General features: G+C 45.7%; 1 protein-coding gene across 2 annotated transcripts in view; it reads right to left on the reverse strand.

The window, feature by feature from the left end:
• LOC137533904 (calcium-binding protein 2-like) overlaps nucleotides 1-22,286 on the reverse strand; it is a 511,029-nt gene that overhangs the window by 315,691 nt on the left and 173,052 nt on the right. The window contains exon 3 of one of the 2 annotated variants that reach the window (XM_068255204.1): nucleotides 2,009-2,152. The exons of the other annotated variant lie outside the window; for it this stretch is intronic. Within the exon in view, the coding sequence (XP_068111305.1) occupies nucleotides 2,009-2,152 (144 nt within the window). The remainder of the gene's footprint in view (nucleotides 1-2,008; nucleotides 2,153-22,286) is intronic. 2 annotated transcript variants of the gene reach the window in all.

Below are 22,286 nucleotides of genomic sequence, written 5' to 3' on the forward strand. Positions count from 1 at the left end.
TATATTTTTTAAAATATTTGCAAACAGGCAAATGTGGCTTAGGCAGGCAAATTTTAAAACTTACAAAGACTGTTTCTGGCCAAAAAAGTGATGAAAAAGTTGTTTCAAGGCATCTAACACCTGGATAGGGGCATGCCAGAGGGGGATCCATGCCAAAAGTCTCACCAAAAATTATGGAATTGACGCAAAGTCAGGTTTTTTAAAACCCTAATGGGCAGAAATCACATTATGCACAGCTCTTGGTGTCAGTGGGCTGTGGAGTGTCTCACACAGAGAGATACAATAGTACAATCAGAATACAATAAAATAATGCATTGGAGTGGTTCTGTGCCTGCAACTTAATGAGGCAACAGCAGTAGTGTGCACACAGCTCTGTGTGTCAGTGGGCTGTGGAGTGCCACACACACAAAAAAAACCACAGGAGACCGATGTGCTAACCCTCAAAAGGGCTGTTTGGAGTGCTTTCACAGCAAGTAAGGTACAAGAACACAGGCCTAGCTAATACTTTCCCTACCTATCTGCAGCAAGTCTGACCCTTCTCTCACTAACAGTCAGCAGCCAGCAGAGAATTGATCCAATATGGCCACCGCAACTGATTTTTGATAGGGTAGGTAGGGGGTCCAGGAAGGGGTGCTAGCTGATTGGCTTCCACGTGTCTGCTTGAGGTAAGGGATCAAAGTTTAGCTCAACGTTGATGTATTGGGGGGCGAATCAAACACGCCAAATGTTTGCTGTTCGCCGCAAATGCGAACAGCCGATGTTCACAGAATACTGCTCGCCAGCTAACTGTTCGGGCCATCTCTATACATGTAGCGCATTTGTGATTTAAATGAAATTGAAACACTTACCTGTGAACACTCTCATAGGGAATCATTGCACAAGCGCTTTTGGGGCATTTTCTAAAATCACCAACACTTAAAAAACCCTGCAGACGCTGATAATGTGAACAAGCCCTTAAAAGGAATCTGAAGTGAAAATAAGCTTATGATATAATGATTTGTATGTGTAGTACATCTAAAGGCACATACACACGCCATACTGTAGTTAACGATGGGCCCGTCAGACCCTCCCGCAGGGTGGGCGTTCTGCTGACAGTAGGACGTGTGTACACGCTGTCGGCAGACTGATAAAGACTGTTTCTGACAGATCCGCTGGGCGTATATCTGTCAGAAACAGTCTTTATCAGACTGCAGACTGATAGATAGCATGTAACAAATGTCTTGGCTTTCACTAGAGTTTGTCATTTAAAGACCAAATAAAATAACTAAATTTTCAGGGAACAGCAAAGGTTAATGGGATTATGTACAGTACAAGTTGCTAACTAACCCTTTGGGGACCGGCTGCCTAGCCCCCTTAAGGATGCTGGGGGAGGCGCATGGGGGGGGGGGGGTCAGGCGGCCAGATCCCTACTGTGGCTAGCTAGGAATCGTGTCCTTTGTGTGACTAGGTGTCCCCTGTATTGCCAGCAGCCTTTACTCAACTCCCGGGCTCCAGCGATGAGCAGCTCTAGCCCCCTCCACTCTGGCTGGCATCCTCGCTCGCACTTGACATCATCAAGCCGGGACCCGACACTTAACGCAGAGCGAGCGGGGAAGCTGGTCAGAGCGGAAGGGAATGCCTATTGCTGGGGGAACATCAGGAAGGTGAGTCCCTGTCCTCTTCTATCCCCTCAGACCACCGCTGCCAACAGTGATCCCTATGATCCGCCGGTGATTGTAGTGATCATGTGATCAGGAGCCAATTGCTATGGCTCCTGATCACTGAGGGGAGATGTCTCCCCTCTCGGGTGTGCATGATGGCATCAGGAGTGGAAACGGCAGGTGGCGTAAATCCTAAGCCGCACCAGGCTTAGACAGCCACAAGTACGGCATAGGATTTACTTGCGGCAGTCCCCAAAAGGTTAAACCAATCTTATGTCACTTGGCACAAGTCAGTCAGCAATGTGTGTTTGATGACTGGATGCCTCATTATATACTGAATTCTGGATACAGTAAGACAAACTACTTACTCCTCATCTTTATGTGCTGGGAGATTTCAATCAACTCCATTTCAGTTGGCATGTACCCCATTGTCCTCATGCATTCACCCAGCTCCTTGTACCCGATAAAGCCATCTTGATCAGCATCAAATTCCAAAAAGGCAGCATATAATTCTGTATATAAAAGTGATAACAGAAATTGTGATGCACAATGAACATTTCAAAAATTGCTTAAGATTATTAAAGGACCAAACAATGCGATGCTCAGAGGTAAACTACTTAAAGCAAATTAGTAATTAAAGTATAAAGAATCAGTAAAACACACGTACTTACAACAATAGATGCCTCTGGATAGTTAAAGGATACCTTAGTCTTGAATCGAATTGGAAATGGACCCCCTGTGTGTGTGGTGGGGAGGTGTGCATGGGCTTACCACACTTCCCATGGACCGGAGTCTCATTCCATTCAGCTGCAATGGCCCCGTTCACAAGCCTTGGTCGGCGGAGGTACATTATGTCTGCAAGAGTATGCACGCACTTATGCAGAACAACGTAGCAGGCGCGCCCAGTCACCTGACCCGGACATACTGCGTGTGCATGTGCAGTATGTCTGCTTGGGTACCTGGTCGCTGCCCGCGCTGGCTACTAGAGATGGCTCGATTTTAGGTTCGTGAACCTCAAATGCAAAAGTTCGGGTTCGCGCAAACTTTGCGAACAGCAATAGACTTCAATGGGCAGGCGCACTTTCAAGACTACAAACACTAATTCTGGCCACAAAAGTGATGGAAAAGATGTTTCAAGGGGTCTAACACCATGGCGGAGTGGGATACATGCCAAAAGTCCCGGGGAAAATTATGGATTTGACGCAGAGCAGGGTTTTAAAGAGACTCTGAAGCGAGATTAAAACTCGTTAATCACCCAGCTAAAACGCCACTATCCCACGGCTGAACGAGGGGTCTTTACCCCCCATATCCCTCCCTGCAAAATCCACGACCAACTTGGTCGTAGATTTTACTGCTCATAGAGGCAGAGCTAATGGCTGTAGCTCTGCCCCATGCGTGTCTATCAGCCGCGGATCTCCGCCTCTCCCGCCCCTCTCAGTGAAGGAAGACTGAGAGGGGCGGGGGAGAGGCGGAGATACACGCTGATAGACGCGCACGGAGGCAGGGCTGCGGCCATTAGCCCTGCCTCAAGCAGGAAGCGCTCCCCGCACAGCACGGAGGGGATTTGGGGGGTAAAGACCACACAGCACGGAGGGGATTTGTGGGGTAAAGACCCCCCGTTCTGCCGCGGGATAGCGGCATTTAGCAGGGGCTATATAAGGTGATTAGCGAGTTTTAATCTCGCTTCAGACTCTCTTTAAAGAGACACTGCAGCGAAAAAAAATTATGATATAATGAATTGGTTGTGTACTATGAATAATTGCTAGAAGATTAGCAGCAAAGAAAATATTCTCATACTTTTATTTTCCGGTATATAGTGTTTTTTCTAACATTGCATTATTCTATAATATGTGCAGATTACACAACACTCAGCATTCAAAATGATTCTTTCAGAGCAGTCTGTGAAGTAATGACCTCTCCTCTAGCAGAGAAAAAGTAAACAGTTCACTTAGGCCTAGTGCACACCAGAGCGGTTCTGCTGCGGTTTGCGATCCGCTTGCGGGTGCGGATCCGCTAGGGTAATGCATTTCAATGGGCTAGTGCACACCAGAGCGGGAGGCGTTTTGCAGAAACGCATACTCCCGGGCTGCAGCAGATTTTGGATTGCGGATGCGTTTCTGCCTCAATGTTAAGTATAGGAAAAACGCAAACCGCTCTGAAAAACGGCACTTCAGAGCGGTTTGCCAGGCGTTTTTTGTTACAGTAGCTGTTCAGTAACAGCTTTACTGTAACAATACATGAAATCTACTACACCAAAACCGCTACACAAAACCGCAAAACGCTAGCTGAAACGCTGCAGAAAAATAAGAAAAAGCGTTTCAAAATCTGCTAGCATTTTGCGGATCTGCTAGCGGTTTTTGGTGTGCACCAGGCCACACAGTTGAGATAATAAAAGTCAGATAACAGCCCTCTCCACGACTAACTTAGTCGGAGAGCTTAATGGCTTGTTTGCATAGAGATAACAACTGGAGTTTCTCAACTCTTCCTGTACTGGAAACAATTAGACTGATGTTTCTGATCTTAATGTTTTATTTCTTAGCTGTACTACACATACAAATCATAATATCATAATTTTTTTTTTTCGCTTCAGTGTCTCTTTAAGGGCAGAAATCACATTGCATTGCTAAATTGGAGGCATAAAGTGCTTTAAAACATCTTGCGTGTGTATACATCAATCAGGTAGAGTAATTAGTTTACTGCTTCACACTGACAGACCAAATTCACTGTGTAACGCACCGCAAACAGCTGTTTGTGTAGTGATGGCCATGCTGGACTGGTGCGCACCATGGCGAGAGTGCATGCAATGGCAGTTTTCAAACCCAAATAGTCGGGCTGAGGTAGCTCAATGATAGAACAACAGTGACTGTCCAGCTGATCGAATTTGGTCTGTCCACAATGAAGCAACAACCTTATTATCTTGGGTCAGGTGTGCCCCCCAACACACTCATATACAGTGGCTTGCAAAAGTATTCGGCCCCCTTGAAGTTTTCCACATTTTGTCATATTACTGCCACAAACATGAATCAATTTTATTGGAATTGCACGTGAAAGACCAATATAAAGTGGTGTACATGTGAGAAGTGGAACGAAAATCATACATGATTCCAAACATTTTTTACAAATCAATAATGACGGGAAGATGAATGGAGCCAAATACAGGGCAATCTTGGAAGAAAACCTCTTGGAGTCTGCAAAAGACTTGAGACTGGGGCGGAGGTTCACCTTCCAGCAGGACAACGGCCCTAAACATAAAGCCAGGGCAACAATGGAATGGGTTAAAACAAAACATATCCATGTGTTAGAATGGCCCAGTCAAAGTCCAGATCTAAATGCAATCGAGAATCAGTGGCAAGATCTGAAAACTGCTGTTCACAAACGCTGTCCATCTAATCTGACTGAGGTGGAGTTGTTTTGCAAAGGATTTCAGTCTCTAGATGTGCAATGCTGGTAGAGACATACCCTAAAAGACTGGCAGCTGTAATTGCAGCAAAAGGTGGTTCTACAAAGTATTGACTCAGGGGGCTGAATAATTACGCACACCCCACTTTGCAGTTATTGATTTGTAAAAAATGTTTGGAATCATGTATGATTTTCGTTCCACTTCTCATGTGTACACCACTTTGTATTGGTCTTTCACGTGGAATTCCAATAAAATTGATTCATGTTTGTGGCAGTAATATGACAAAATGTGGAAAACTTCAAGGGGGCCAAATACTTTTGCAAGCCACTGTAGCTGGTGGTCATTGCTTCATTGTGATACGCAAGCCCCTTCACCACAGCAACGATCACGAAGGGGACAATCACGAAGGGGAATTGACACATGTGCATGCCTTTTGTTTTGTTGTTGCAGCCCTAGTGCATCCAGAAAAATTAGGCAGGCATGTACACGCACCAGAAAAATTATTATTTTTGTTCAGTAATCCACCTGGATTTCTGGACCCTGTTAGTGGTTGGGGACTGACTTAGTCTTTGGGCAGGCAGTAGCCATCCGGGATCCATGCCTCATTCATTTTAATAAAGGTGAGGTACTGAACACTTTTTTTGACCTAGGCAACTTCTCTTTTCACTGACAATGCGTCGAGCTGCGCTGAAGGACCTTTCTAGGACACTTGAGGCAGGGCAAGCCAGTAGTTCGATGGCAAATTGTGACCGCTCTGGCCACAGGTCAAGTCTGCGCGCCCAGTAGTCCAGGGGTTCATCGCTGCTCAGACTGTCGATGGTTCTTTCTCTACCATTGTTAAAGAAAGGGTACGGCCGGGAAATCAGGGTTCGATTTGACGTGGGAGCCTGAGAAATGGCTACCACCACACATCCAAGGAAGGCAGCAGGCATGGCACACAAGTCCCGACTCAGGGAGGTAGTGACGAAAAATAACCATTCAGGACTCTTTTGAGGCCCTGTATAATGATGAGTACACTTGAAATCCTTTAACAGGAATCTGTTATGGAGGGCAAGTATGCCATTCATTCAACTGTGTGATCAACTCTCTTTGGTACTTTCTGCACCATGATGACCACGGGTAACGGCCGGGGAATCAGGGTTGGATTCCGGTCCAGAGTGGGAGCCTGAGAAATGGCTACCACCACACAACCAAGGAAGGACCCAATGTGCTGTATAAGTAATGTACCTGCCCTGACCGTGCTTTGCAGACCAGGCATCTTTGGTCAGATGGACCCTTGACCCAACTCTGTGTGCCAGAGATGACAGCACTTGCCCTTCAACATCACGGTACAGTTTTTAGAAAAATAACTGCGGCCTGGCTGACTGCTGGTATAATACAATGTGTAGTCACACAGATGCAGTGAAAGGTATGCACTGACTGCTGGTATAATACAATGTGCAGTCACAGATGCAGTAAAAGATATGCAGTGACAACTGGTGGTATAATGCAATGTGCAGTCACACAGGTGCAGTGAACAGGTATGCACGGACTGGTAAATAAAACAGCGTGCAGTCATACAGATGCAGTGAAAGGTATGCAGTGACTGCTGGTGGTATAATGCAATGTGCAGTCACATAGGTGCAGTGAACAGGTATGTAGTGACTGGTATATAAAACTGCATGCTGTCACACATGTGCAGTGAAAGGTATGAACAAATTGGTATTACAATACAATGTGCAGCTGTCACACACACAGGTGCAGTGAACAGGTATGCAGTGACTGGTATATAAAACTGCGTGCTGTCACACAATGTGCTGGGCCTGGCACAGTATAGCAATTAGCAAGGGCCAGCTGCGACAGACAGGGCTGTATATGCAAGTGTCAGTGGGCCACACAAACAAAAAAAAACACATAACAAGAACATTAGCTCTCAAAAGAGCTGTTTTGGGGTGCTTTTTAGCAATAAAAATCAGCAAGGAGCAAGCTAACAAGCCTAACAAGAGCCTAACTAAGCTTTCCCTATCTCTACAGCAACCTCTCTCCCTTCTCTCACTAACTGCAGCAGCACACAGCGTGAGAAAATGGCCGATGCTGCTGCCTTTTATAAGGGGGGGCTCCAGGAGGGAGTGCAGCCTGATTGGCTGCCATGTGTCTGCTGACTGTGATGTAGAGCAGCAAAGTTTAGCCCAATGATGTAGTATGGGGGGGAGGGTGGTACTAGCATAAAGTTGGTGTTCGATCTCGAACCTGCGATGTTCGCATGAATAAGTTCACGTGAATAAGTTCGGGCCATCACTACTGGCTGCATAGTACCGCAGAATTGTGCCTATACTCTTGCAGACATAATGTACCTCTGCCGACCATTGCTTGTGAACGGGGTCGGTTACAGCTGAACGAATTGAGACTCTGGGCCACAGGAGGTGCTGTTAGCCAATGTGCACCCACAAACACACACAGAGCATCCATTTCCGATTTGGTTCAGGACTAAGGTGTCATTTAGGAGACTTCCCCCATTCTCCTTAACCAAACTGATCCAGTGCATGTTCAATAAGAGCTTGTGGAACATGTTCTCATGGCTGGGCTCCCATCCGTGTATGAGCAGGGCCGTTCTGCATGTGTACAAGTATGTTGTTGTAGCACAAAGCTGCTCATGCATGGAGGGATGCTCATACACAAACGGGAGTGAAGCCGGGAAGATGAAGTGGGTCCTGACCTGCAGTGGTGTGGTCGAGGCGCACATGAGAAGACTCTGCCGGTATGCCAGTAGTTCAGATATGATAGAAGGCTATATAAACTAGCTTCTTAGTGTGCAGCAATTTAAAATGTAGGAGAAACAGATATTACTAAGGTCCCATGGTTAATGGCTTGCTTGGCTGTAAGACACCAAGAACAACAGCAACCTTATTCACAACTCACATTACAGATAGAGTATGTAGTAAGACCTTTACTAAAAGCACAGTTTCATTCTGTGGTTATAGCTGGTAAAGCATAGATATCCTCATAATAGACTGGTGTTGCTAAATACACATTTCAACACCCCCCACTCAACAACTGCTGCTTATGTCATTTATAGATGGCTTGGACGGTTCACCGGGGAACAGTTTGCGGCGGGTAGCGTACAGATAGGGCGGTTCGATCAGCCCCCTATACCTCTTCATTGGGCTAAACCCTGACCCCCTACTTCACAGTCAGCAGGCACATGACAGCCAATGAGTCTTCACTCACCCACAGATCTCCGCCCCCCCCCCCTATACAAATGCAGCAGTAAGGCCATGCTCTCAGTCTGGTGCTGCTGCTGTAGTGAGTGGAAGGGAGAGACATTGCTGCAGAAACAGGGACAGTTAGCTAGGCGCTTCTGTTTATTGCTGAAAGCACCCCAAAACAAAAAGCCCTTTTGAGGGCTCATATTGTTCTATTTGTTTTTTGTTTTTTTGTGTGTGAGACACTGGTCACACTCCATACAGGCCACAGTCAGTTGCTGGGCTTTGTAGTTCTACAATACTCTTCTATCTATATTGCAAGCAAGCCAGCACACTGTATCATAAGCTGTGCTTAGCTTGCTACTGAATCTGTTATTGATATCTGTCTGTGTGGGTTACACTTACACTGCATACAGGCCACAGTCAGTTGCTGGGCTTTGTAGTTCTACAATACTCTTCTATCTATATTTCAAGCAAGCCAGCACACTGTCTATCATAAGCTGTGCTTAGCTTGCTACTGTATCTGTTATTGATATCTGTTTGTGTGGGTTACACACACTGTATACAGTCCACAATCAGTTGCTGGGCCTTGTAGTTCTACTATACTCTTCTAATTATTGCAAGCAAGCCAGCACACTGTCTATCATAAGCTGTGATAAGCTTACAACTGTATCTGTCATTGATATCTGTGTGGGTTACACACTGCATATAGGCCAGGCCACAGTCACTGCTGGGCCTTGCAGTTCTACCATCTTCTTCTATCTATTACAAGCCAGCACACTGGCTTATATATGCTATAGATGGGGTTACCCCTTTCATACTGCTAATAACTCATGCTGAGAGGCAACTTTCTATTGCAGACCCCCAGAAAATCCCTGAGATGCTCCGCAAACTTGGCCATAAGGACTCCAATGGATCTCCTACACAACTCTTGCTTCCAATGCCAAGGTTGTCACCTCCTCGCCGCCTTTGGAGTGAAGTAGCCCCCCCCCCCCTCCCCTGCAAGAAGAAGCCCTACTACAACTGGCAGTCCGCTAAGGGAACTCTCAGCGGCTCCACCTGAGGACCCTGACACAGAAACATGAAAAATGTCTCCTTCATTATTTTTCTTTTCTTTTTCATTGCTTTCACATCGTTACTATGGTAGCTGCGCTGGGACAAGCTGTGATCTTACTTAACTGACTAAGCTCAGCCTGCTTCTCTACCCACACACCTGCCTGCAAGATAGCCACAGGCTTACTGTTTTTCACTAGGGATGGATCTACTGCTTCCCCTTATCCATCTCCCACTCGGTTACCAACTGAGTGCAATTACTTCTTGTTTGGAATATTTACATGGTTTATCTCTGTGTTTTCCCTTTATTTATTTATTTTTTTGCTTTTTATTTTTTTCTTGTTTTTTTTTTTTTTTCTACTGTTTTTTTGTCTCTACATTTGCCTCTTTATAGAGTGTTAAAGTTTGATATGCACAACCTCAACTATTATCAGCTTAAATGTATGGTTATCCAATATGCCTGTAGAGATTCTACACTCAATTGCATTTTATTCATGAATAGTTTCATCATATTGCATCTGTGTGGGCTATGCTCCTCCTTTGGTCTGAGTCTCTGTTACACCTCACCATTTATCTTTCTTTTTTTTCTAGACTAGCTTCACAGTACTAGTACTACTACAGTCAGTCAGCAGTGCACTGCAGCATCTGTCTCTCTCAGTCACTGTGATTCTGCAGCAGCTGCCTTTGAGCGTGTGACACTAGTTAGGCAGTCTTACTGTGTCATTCACTGTCACTCTCCTTCTGTCACTCTAGTGTGTTTTCTTCTGTTTATTTACCAGAGTCAGTTTTATTTAGTTAGTGACTGACTAGACGTGGGTGACATGAGAGGCTGAGCTTCTCTGTGCTATTTGGCTATGAGCAAGTGCTCATTTTACTGTGAAATCTGTGATTTTGATATTTTACACCTGTAAAATACATATATTGTCTTGCTGTATGGTTGTCTTTTGATAGTCAGTGATAGTCAGTGCAGTAAGTGTATATACTGTATACAGTCGCTTAGCTGAGGTCTGTGTGCAGGCCAGGCCTGCTAGCCAGGAAGCCTAGCAGTAGCCTGTAGGTAGGTTACGGAAATATTTCTTGATTCCTTGTGTTACTGTTAGTTTATTTAGTGTTACTCCACTAGCATTAGCAGCACTACAGTCAGGACTCAGCAGCATCTGTCTCTCACTGTGATTCTGCAGCTGCTGCCTGCCTGTAGTGTAAGCGTGTGACAGTCAGACTTAGTGTCACTCACTGTCTCTCTCTTCTTGTCTGTTGTCACTAGTGTTCTGTTCATTAGAGTCAGTAGTTTAGTTAGTACATAAAGAAATGTACATACGCAGTTTCCTAATAAAAAAGCCGGGTCAGTGAAAAATGGCGCCCAGCACCGTTAGATAAAAATGGCGCCCCATTCACTTACATTATCAAACGATATTTATCGTTTTAAAAGGTTAAAAAATGGCGCCGACCTTTTGAACGAAATGTATCGCTTTAAAAAATTTTTTGTCCTTCCTGAACGACATTTATCGTTTTAACCCCTGCTTTGCTGCGGTTTGGAAAATATCTGCCCGCCGGCTTTAATGTTTAATAGCAAAGCCCCCTTAAAAGCTAAAAACACCAAATTTGCAGGGGATGTTAAGAAGAAAATTGTGAACAAGAGGAAAACAAAATTTTTCAAAAAGACCTTATAGTTTTTGAGAAAATCGATTTTGAATATTCTCCTTCTGACAGTGGGAAAATTAAACGCCCGCCGACTTTAGCGGTTAATAGCAAAGCCCCTTTAAATGCCAGAAACACCAAATGTGTAGGGAATGTTAAGAAGAATAGTGGGAACACGAAGAAAAAAAATTGCTCAAAAAGGCCTTATAGTTTTTGAGAAAATCGATTTTAAATCTTCAAAGAGGAAAATGTATCTACAGTATTTAAATCGCGTAATGACATTTGTGCGGCAACAATTTCCGCCGACTTTAGCAGTTAATAGCAAAGTCCCCTTAAATCCTAGCAACACCAAATTTGCAGGATATGTTAAAAAGCTACTGGGAAACAATATTTAAAAAAAATTGAAAAATTTTATTTATTTTTTTTTTAATTAAAATTTTTGGGTTCTGTGCTGAGTGTGGGAAATTTTTGGAAAAAATGCGGGCTGGTATAGCTCAGGGTGCGAAGCCCTAGTCAGCCGGGGCTCCGCATTCTGGCTATCCCAGCCTGCATGGGAGACAAGGGGTTACAGAGGCTCGGGAGGGGGCCCCCACGTCGTTTTTTTTTTAATTTATTTCCCACACTCAGAACATTAAAAAAAAAATTTATAGCAAATTTTTTAAAAAAATGACGTGGGCCGACTGGGGCTTCGCACCCTGAGCCTTACCAGCCCGCATGGTCCATGGGAGCCTTCCCCTCCCCCCGGATCCCTTGTCCAATCCATGGACAAGGGGCTCTTCCCCACCTCCGGTGCCCCAGGAGGAGGTGGGGGCGACAACTCCCTGGGGGGGTTCATGGTGGCATCTGGGAGTCCCCTTTAGGAAGGGGAACCCAGATGCCTGCCCCCCTCCCAGGAGAAATGAGTATAGGGGAGGCAGGGAGGGCAGCGGCAGCCAGTGCTAACCCGTCTGTATAGACGCATTCTCAGCTATACTTAGTATAGCTAAGCAAAAAGCATCTTTAAAATTTGGCTCCAAGGCTCCCCATTGGTTCCTCATCGACCAATGGGGATCCTCCTGATCCTCCTCATCCCCATTGGTCTGATAAGGAACCAATGGGGACCATTGGAGCTAAAATTTAAAGATGCTTTTTGCTCTAAGCTATACTAAGTATAGCTGAGAGCAGTTCGGCGGGGGCGGCGTGTGTGGCGTCGGGGCGGCGGAGATCTTCAATCAACATGTAACAGAAGGTCGCAAGATGGAGGATACTGTCATGGGACCTAATTGACGTGGGATTTTTTTCTTAAAGGTACAGGTAAGTATTTCTGAAGATCGCAAGACAGAGGATACTGTCGTCGTGGGACATAACAGATTATAGCGCGGGACCTTTTGGAGGATAATGGCGTGGGAATTTTTTCTTAAAGGTACAGGTAAGTATTTCTGAAGATCGCAAGATGGAGGATACTGTCGTGGGACCTAATTGGCCTGGGAATTTTTTCTTAAAGGTACAGGTAAGTATTTCTGAAGATCGCAAGACAGAGGATACTGTCGTCGTGGGACATAACAGATTATAGCGCGGGACCTTTTGGAGGATAATGGCGTGGGAATTTTTTCTTAAAGGTACAGGTAAGTATTTCTGAAGATCGCAAGATGGAGGATACTGTCGTGGGACCTAATTGGCGTGGGAATTTTTTCTTAAAGGTACAGGTAAGTATTTCTGGTTAATTTAGAACATTAAAGGACTTTTCTCGTTGTTGCGTTTTTATTTCATTTAACCCTTTATGGAAATGGGTAAGGGGTACTTTGCACCCCTATACTCATTTCTCCTGGGAGGGGGGCAAGCATCTGGGTTCCCCTTCTTAAAGGGGACTCCCAGATGCCACCATGAACCCCCCCAGGGAGTCGTCGCCCCCACCTCCTCCTGGGGCACCGGAGGTGGGGAAGAGCCCCTTGTCCATGGATTGGACAAGGGCTCCGAGGGGGGGGGGAAGGGAAGGCTTGGCCGCCCCTCCCCCCCGAAGCCCCCCATACCATGGACCATGCAGGCTGGTATAGCTCAGGGTGCGAAGCCCCAGTCGGCCGGGGCTCCGCATTCTGGCTATCCCAGCCTGCATGGGGCACAAGCGGTTACAGATGCTCGGGAGGGGGGAACCCACGTCGTTTTTTTTTCAAAAATTTCCCACACTCAGCACATAACCCAAAATTTTTAATAAAAAAAATAAATAATTAAAAAATTTTCAATTTTTTTTTAAATATTGTTTTCCAGTATCTTTTTAACATATCCTGCAAATTTGGTGTTGCTAGGATTTAAGGGGACTTTGCTATTAACTGCTAAAGTCGGCGGGAATTGTTTCTGCACAAATGTCATTACGCGATTTAAATAGATACATTTTCCTCTTTGAAGATTTAAAATCAATTTTCTCAAAAACTATAAGGTCTTTTTGAACATTTTTTTTCTTCCCACTATTCTTCTTAACATTCCCTACACATTTGGTGTTTCTGGCATTTAAAGGGGCTTTGCTATTAACCGCTAAAGTCAGCAGGCGTTTAACCACTTCCCGACCGCCTAACGCACAGGGGCGGCCGGGAAGTGGAGCCCTGAAGGACCGGCTCACCCACAGAGGCGGCGGTCCTTCTAAGGGCATGGGCGGAGCGATCGCGTCATCCGTGACGCGATCCTCCGCCGGCGCCTGTCACCGCTCGCCCGCCGCAACATCCCGCCGGCTATACGGAAGCGCCGGCGGGATGTTAACCCCGCGATCGCCGCATACAAAGTGTATAATACACTTTGTAATGTTTACAAAGTGTATTATACAGGCTGCCTCCTGCCCTGGTGGTCCCAGTGTCCGAGGGACCACCAGGGCAGGCTGCAGCCACCCTAGTTTGCACCCAAGCACACTGATTTCTCCCCCCCCCTGCCCCAGATCGCCCACAGCACCCCCCAGACCCCCCCCCTGCCCACCCCCCAGACCCCTGTTTGCACCCAATCACCCCCCTAATCACCCATCAATCACTCCCTGTCACTATCTGTCAACGCTATTTTTTTTTATCTCCCCCCCTGCCCACTGCCCCCTCCTGATCACCCCCCACCCCTCAGATTCTCCCCAGACCCCCCCCCCCGACCCACCCCCCTGTGTACTGTATGCATCTATCCCCCCTGATCGCCTGTCAATCACCTGTCAATCACCTGTCAATCACCTGTCAATCACCCATCAATCACCCCCTGTCACTGCCACCCATCAATCAGCCCCTAACCTGCCCCTTGCGGGCAATCTGATCACCCACCCACACCAATAGATCGCCCGCAGATCCGACATCAGATCACCACCCAAACGCAGTGTTTACATCTATTCTCTCCTCTAAACACCCACTAATTACCCATCAATCACCCATCAATCACCCCCTATCACCACCTGTCACTGTTACCCATCAGATCAGACCCTAATCTGCCCCTTGCGGGCACCCAATCACCCGCCCACACGCTCAGATTGCCCTCAGACCCCCCCCCTTATCAATTCGCCAGTGCATTAGTTACATCTGTTCTTCCCTGTAATAACCCACTGATCACCTGTCAATCACCTGTCAATCACCCACCAATCACCCCGTCACTGCCACCCATCAATCACCCCCTGGCACTGCCACCCATCAATAAATCCCCTGTCACTGCCACCCATCAATCAGCCCCTAACCTGCCCCTTGCGGGCAATCTGATCACCCACCCACACCAATAGTTCGCCCGCAGATCCGACGTCAGATCACCTCCCAAGGGCAGTGTTTATATCTGTTCTCTACCCTAAACACCCACTAATTACCCATCAATCACCCCCTGTCACTGCTACCTATCAGATTAGACCCCTATCTGCCCCTAGGGCACTCAATCACCCGCCCACACCCTCAGAATGCCCTCAGGCCCCAGCCCTGATCACCTCGCCAGTGCATTGCTTGCATCTATTCCCCCCTCTAATCACACCTTGAGACACCCATCAATCACCTCCTGTCACCCCCTAGCACACCTACCCATCAGATCAGGCCCTAATTTGACCCGTGTGGGCTCCTGATCACTCGGCCAAACCCTCAGATCCCCCTCAGACCCCCTTCCGATCACCTCCCCAGTGCATTGATTGCATCTATTTTCCCCTCTAACCACCCCCTGAGACACCCATCAATCACCTCCTGTCACCCCCCTAGCACTCCTATCCATCAGATCAGGCCCAATACAACCTGTCATCTAAAAGGCCACCCTGCATATGACCGGTTCCACAAAATTCGCCCCCTCATAGACCACCTGTCATCAAAATTTGCAGATGCTTATACCCCTGAACAGTCATTTTGAGACATTTGGTTTCCAGACTACTCACGGTTTTGGGCCCGTAAAATGCCAGGGCGGTATAGGAACCCCAGAAACGGACCCCATTTTAGAATAAAGACACCCCAATGTATTCTGTTAGGTGTATGACGAGTTCATAGAAGATTTTATTTTTTGTCAAAAGTTAGCGGAAATTGATTTTTGTTTTTTTTTCACAAAGTGTCATTTTTCACTAACTTGTGACAAAAAATAAAATCTTCTATGAACTCACCATACACCTAACGGAATACCTTGGGGTGTCTTCTTTCTAAAATGGGGTCACGTGTGGGGTTCCTATACTGCCCTGGCATTTTAGGGGCCCTAAACCGTGAGGAGTAGTCTAGAAAACAAATGCCTCAAAATGACCTGTGATTAGGACGTTGGGCCCCTTAGCGCACCTAGGCTGCAAAAAAGTGCCACACATGTGGTATCGCCGTACTCAGGAGAAGTAGTATAATGTGTTTTGGGGTGTATTTTTACACATACCCATGCTGGGTGGGAGAAATCTCTCTGTAAATGGACAATTGTGTGTAAAAAAAATCAAACAATTGTCATTTACAGAGGTATTTCTCCCACCCAGCATGGGTATGTGTAAAAATACACCCCAAAACACATTATACTACTTCTCCTGAGTACGGCGATACCACATGTGTGGCACTTTTTTGCACCCTAACTGCGCTAAGGGGCCCAAAGTCCAATGAGTACCTTTAGGATTTCACAGGTCATTTTTGTTTCAAGACTACTCCTCACGGTTTAGGGCCCCTAAAATGCCAGGGCAGTATAGGAACCCCACAAATGACCCCATTCTAGAAAGAAGACACCCAAACATATTCCGTTAGGAGTATGGTGAGTTCATAGAAGATTTTATTTTTTGTCACAAGTTAGCGGAAAATGACACTTTGTGAAAAAAAAACAATTAAAATCAATTTCCGCTAACTTGTGACAAAAAAGTAAAAACTTCTATGAACTCACCATACTCCTAACGGAATACCTTGGGGTGTCTTCTTTCTAAAATGGGGTCATTAGTGGGGTTCCTATACTGCCCTGGCATTTTAGGGGCCCTAAAGCGTGAGGAGTAGTCTTGAAACAAAAATGACCTGTGAAATCCTAAAGGTGCTCATTGGACTTTGGGCCCCTTAGCGCAGTTAGGGTGCAAAAAAGTGCCACATATGTGGTATCGCCGTACTCGGGAGAAGTAGTACAATGTGTTTTGGGGTGTATTTTTACACATACCCATGCTGGGTGGGAGAAATACCGCTGTAAATGGACAATTGTGTTTAAAAAAATCAAAAGATTGTCATTTACAGAGGTGTTTCTCCCACCCAGCATGGGTATGTGTAAAAATACACCCCAAAACACATTGTACTACTTCTCCCGAGTACGGCGATACCACATGTGTGGCACTTTTTTGCACCCTAACTGCGCTAAAGGGCCCAAAGTCCAATGAGTACCTTTAGGATTTCACAGGTCATTTTGAGACATTTCTTTTCAAGACTACTCCTCACGGTTTAGGGCCCCTAAAATGCCAGGGCAGTATAGGAACCCCACAAATGACCCCATTTTAGAAAGAAGACACCCCAAGGTATTCCGTTAGGAGTATGGCGAGTTCATAGAAGATTTTATTTTTTGTCACAAGTTAGCGGAAATTGATTTTAATTGTGTTTTTTCACAAAGTGTCATTTTCCGCTAACTTGTGACAAAAAATAAAATCTTCTATGAACTCACCATACTCCTAACGGAATACCTTGGGGTGTCTTCTTTCTAAAATGGGGTCATTTGTGGGGTTCCTATACTGCCCTGGCATTTTAGGGGCCCTAAACCGTGAGGAGTAGTCTTGAAACGAAATTTCTCAAAATGACCTGTGAAATCCTAAAGGTACTCATTGGACTTTGGGCCCTTTAGCGCAGTTAGGGTGCAAAAAAGTGCCACACATGTGGTATCGCCGTACTCAGGAGAAGTAGTATAATGTGTTTTGGGGTGTATTTTTACACATACCCATGCTGAGTGGGAGAAAGATCTCTGTAAATGGACAATTGTGTGTAAAAAAAATTAACAAATTGTCATTTACAGAGATATTTCTCCCACCCAGCATGGGTATGTGTAAAAATACACCCCAAAACACATTATACTACTTCTCCTGAGTACGGCAATACCACATGTGTGGCACTTTTTTGCAGCCTAACTGCGCTAAGGGGTCCAAAGTCCAATGAGCACCTTTAGGCTTTACAGGGGTGCTCACAATTTAGCACCCCCCAAAATGTCAGGACAGTAAACACACCCCACAAATGACCCCATTTTGGAAAGTAGACCCTTCAAGGTATTCAGAGAGGGGCATGGTGAGTCCGTGGCAGATTTCATTTTTTTTTGTCGCAAGTTAGAAGAAATGGAAACTTTTTTTTTTCACAAAGTGTCATTTTCCGCTTACTTGTGACAAAAATAATATCTTCTATGAACTCACTATGCCTCTCAGTGAATACTTTGGGATGTCTTCTTTCCAAAATGGGGTAATTTGGGGGGTATTTATACTATCCTGGAATTCTAGCCCCTCATGAAACATGACAGGGGGTCAGAAAAGTCATAGATGCTTGAAAATGGGAAAATTCACTTTTTGCACCATAGTTTGTAAACGCTATAACTTTTACCCAAACCAATAAATATACACTGAATGGGTTTTTTTTAATCAAAAACATGTTTGTCCACATTTTTCGCGCTGCATGTATACAGAAATTTTACTTTATTTGAAAAATGTCAGCACAGAAAGTTAAAAAAATCATTTTTTTGCCAAAATTCATGTCTTTTTTGATGAATATAATAAAAAGTAAAAATCGCAGGAGCAATCAAATAGCACCGAAAGAAAGCTGTATTATTGACAAGAAAAGGAGCCAAAATTCATTTAGGTGGTAGGTTGTATGAGCGAGCAATAAACCGTGAAAGCTGCAGTGGTCTGAATGGAAAAAAAGTGGCCGGTCCGTAAGGGGTAGAAAGCCCTAGGTCCTCAAGTTATTAATTTTCCCACGGTCAGAAGGAGAATATTCAAAATCGATTTTCTCAAAAACTATAAGGTCTTTTTGAAAAAAAAAAAATTCCCCTTGTTCACAATTTTCTTTTTAACATTCCCTGCAAATTTGGTGTTTTTAGCTTTTAAGGGGGCTTTGCTATTAAATGTTAAAGCCGGCGGGCAGATATTTTCCAAACGGCAGCAAAGCAGGGGTTAAAACGATAAATATCGTTCAGGCAGGATGAAAAAAAAACAAGGTTTAAAACGATAAATTTCGTTCAAAAGGTCTGCACTATTTTAACCTTTAAAACAATAAATATCGTTTTAAAACTAATATCGGGCAGAAGGGGGCGCCATTATTTAACCGGCGCCATTTTTCACTAGACGCAAAAAAGCGGTCTAGCTCGGTTTGGGACTGGGGTGTAGCGAGCTGCTGTGCGCCTTGTAATCAGCTACCTATACCGCAATACACCTGGTAGTTTCCCCCCAAGAAAACACCGCCACCGGCTCATTGAGCCGGCGGCTGTGTTTTCTTGGGGGAAAACTACTGGGTGTATTGCTGTATAGGTAGCTGATTACAAGGCGCACAGTTGCTCGCTACACCCCAGTCCTAAACTGCGCTAGGCCACTTTTGTATTAGGAAACTGCTTTGCATCTTTTAATTGTTCCACATTTTTAAATAAACATGGATGCTTTTACGCTATGTGAAGCGTCTTCTTTCCCTGGAGGTAGCACAACCATGGCGGAGGAAGTGAAGCCCAGCAGTGGAGTTGCCAGTGAGGCTGAGAGGGGTGGCCAATACCCCTACTGCGCAGTCGGGCCCAGCTTTGCCCTCCATCCGGTGAGTATCTCCATATCAGAGGAGGGAAACTGCTGTGTTTCATATTAAAGTGGACCCGGACTTCCGGTTCCGGCGCCTGTATGAGCGGACGGAGGTGAACGAGCTCTCCGAGCCACCCATCCATAAAAAGCATTAGCAGCTTAGAAAACACCCGACAAACTCATTGAGAGGACCCAGCACGTATCTAACTGGATCCTAGGAGAAGAATGGACCGTTACCTGACACGCGCGGCTCGCAGGGAACAAGATATGCCGAAACCGCCACGCACTTCCAAGATGGCGCAGAGTAAATCTCGTGCTTCACAGAACCAGGCGGAGGCCTCTCCCACACGCACCTGAGAGACGGAGAGCATAGAGGAGGAAGCATCTAGAAATATGAGCGGCACTGACCTCAGAACATTGGCGAGAGAAGTAACTATGCAAATAGCTCCCGATCTGCAATCTATAGTGGAAGCAGCAGTGAGAAAATCACTAGGCCACATCTCCAAACAACTACAGGAGCACTCGAACCGGCTGGGGGGAGCGGAACACCGTATCCGGCAGGCCGAGGCGGACCTAGAAGACGCTACTAAGCAGTTGGAGGAATGTCGCAGACTGAACACCATATTTTATGACAGGTTGGAAGAGATGGAAAATAGGTCCCGCCGCAATAATCTGAGGGTAGTAGGCCTAGCAGAAACGCACCGGGCCACCGACATAGATGACTTCTGTGAGAAGACACTGCCAGAGCTCTTAGGCCTGAATGACACGCTTAGAGTGGAGAGAGCACACCGAGTAGGCCCAGCAAGGCGAGAAGGGGACAAGAAACCGCCACGTATGGTGATGGCCCGCTTCCTCGATTATAAAGACAAGCAGAAGTTGCTCACCGCGTTCAAAGCACGTAAAAGAGATTTGATTTATGAAGATCGCAAGATTATGTTGTTCAATGACTACTCCGTAGAGGTGACAAAACGGCGCCAGGCTTTCAGCCATATTTGTTCGGAGCTGGTCTCCAGAAACATTCGCTTTGCCCTGCTCTACCCGGCGACCCTGCGCATCACAGATAAGGAGGGAGAGATCTTTATCTACAAGCACCCTAAAGATGCTGAAAAGTACCTGAAGCGCCCGGGCATAGATCGCAGTCCGCAAAGGGCCTCTAGCCCGCGGGAGGAAACACAGGCGGCAGAACAACAGGAATCCGACACCTGAAGCCAAACCTCTGATCAGATAAGTAATTCAAACACAGCATGACAGATGTTTAAAAGTTCGGGACTGAGTTAATACGCAAAGTTTTAAAGCTTCATGAAGCTGTTATAAGTTTACTGCAATACAACAAAGTTATGGATGGGAACTGGCTACCTGGGGTCTTAAACCAGTATGGGGAGGAACGACCGCAGGATACAGGGAAGAAGTGGAGTCAGAAGGAGTACGATCCTGGACATTGGGTCCATTAGCCTGCTAATTTTTCTTACATGCAACAGTTACAAACAAGAGGGCCCCAACGAACGGTCCAGCACAGGGGGGGAGGGGAAGCTAAGGGGGGAATCACTCTCTGGTCGGGAAATGTATAGCAGGAAGAATTTTCCAAAGCAACTGTATGCTAGTTTTTACTTAATGCATATGCCTATTTACCTATTGGTGTACGATTTGATGCCCACTCATCTGTCACACAATCACATTAAAGACTCAGAATGCCCATTAAAGTAGTTACATGGAACGTCAAAGGCCTTAGGCCGCCGAATAAGAGATCACAGGTCCTTCGCCACCTAAAAAAACTAAGGGCGGATGTAGCCATGCTACAGGAGACCCACTTAAAAGCAGAAGAATTTAAATATGTGCATAAAAGCTGGGTTGCAGCCTGTTTTGGCTCCCCAGCAGTGGATAGAAAAGCGGGGGTAATCATACTGGTGAGCAAAACCTTAAAAGCTACAGCAGACTTGATCAAACAAGATGAAAATGGCAGATGGGTGGGCATAAATCTGCACCTTTCGGGAGAAACCATGGTACTATTTAATGTATATGGCCCAAATACAGAGAATAGTAAATTTCTAGAAAGCATCCAATGGCAGTTAGCAAAATTCCAACACCAGCCACTGATAGTGGGGGGAGATTGGAACGATGTTAATCAACCACAGGAAGACAGATCTAGCAGAGAAGGAGCCACACCACAACACCGGGTAACTAGAACCACAAATTTAAGTAGACTCAAGGACACTTTGCAACTCACAGATACATGGCGATATATGCACCCGTGCGACCGGGAATTCTCGTTCTACTCGCCAGTGCACGGAACTTTCTCGAGGCTCGATTATATTTTTCTAAATGATCTTTTAACAACCAGATTAATAACGGCAGATATTATGGATATAGTGATCTCAGATCATGCGCCTGTATCTGTTGAGGTCCATGAGAAAATACAGCGAGGTACGGACATTATATGGAGGCTCCCCTCTCACTTATATGGAGATGAGGACTTCCATACACTGTTGAAAGGGTGGTGGCTAGAATTCAGGGGTGACAATGCAGCACAGGCAGGTAACTCCCATCTCCTCTGGGACACTTCAAAAGCAGTTATGAGAGGAAGGATCATGGCGTATACAGCCACTAAAAAAAAGCAAACAGCCCAACGTTATAAGGAGGCAGTAGATAAAGTCAGGGTAGCATATAGAGAATTGAGGCAAAACCCAAACACGAGAACTAAAGTAGATTGGCAGAGGGCAAAGGCAGAATCGGATAGATGGTTCAGGGAAAGGGAAGCAGTGCTGAAACCATATCAAGACCTTAAATTTCATAAACTTGGCAACAAAGCAGGAAGACTGCTGGCCATGCTAGCAAAGGGCCACTATAGACCAACTACGATTCATAATCTTAAAACACCAGACGGAAAACTAATGCATCATCCTAAAGATATAAATACGGTTTTTGCAAACTTTTATAAAGATCTGTATACAGCACCACAGGGGGAGAGTGAGGAGGACATGGATAGAATATTGAAAGGAATTGATCTTCCTAAACTTAGTGAAGAGGATCTATTAGATCTAAACGCTAAAATTACGGAGGGGGAGGTCCAGCAGACCATCCGATCCCTGGCCAATCATAAGGCCCCGGGCCCGGATGGCCTGCCAGGGGAGTACTACAAAATTCTACGGGAGGAAGCAACCCCAATCCTAACAAAGGTCTATAATAAAATTCTAAAGGGGGAAACACTATTAGCATCAGGGAACGAAGCCCAT

This window comes from Hyperolius riggenbachi, chromosome 10, assembly GCF_040937935.1.
Source record: "Hyperolius riggenbachi isolate aHypRig1 chromosome 10, aHypRig1.pri, whole genome shotgun sequence".
In the NCBI taxonomy this organism is placed as follows: Eukaryota; Metazoa; Chordata; class Amphibia; order Anura; family Hyperoliidae; genus Hyperolius; species Hyperolius riggenbachi.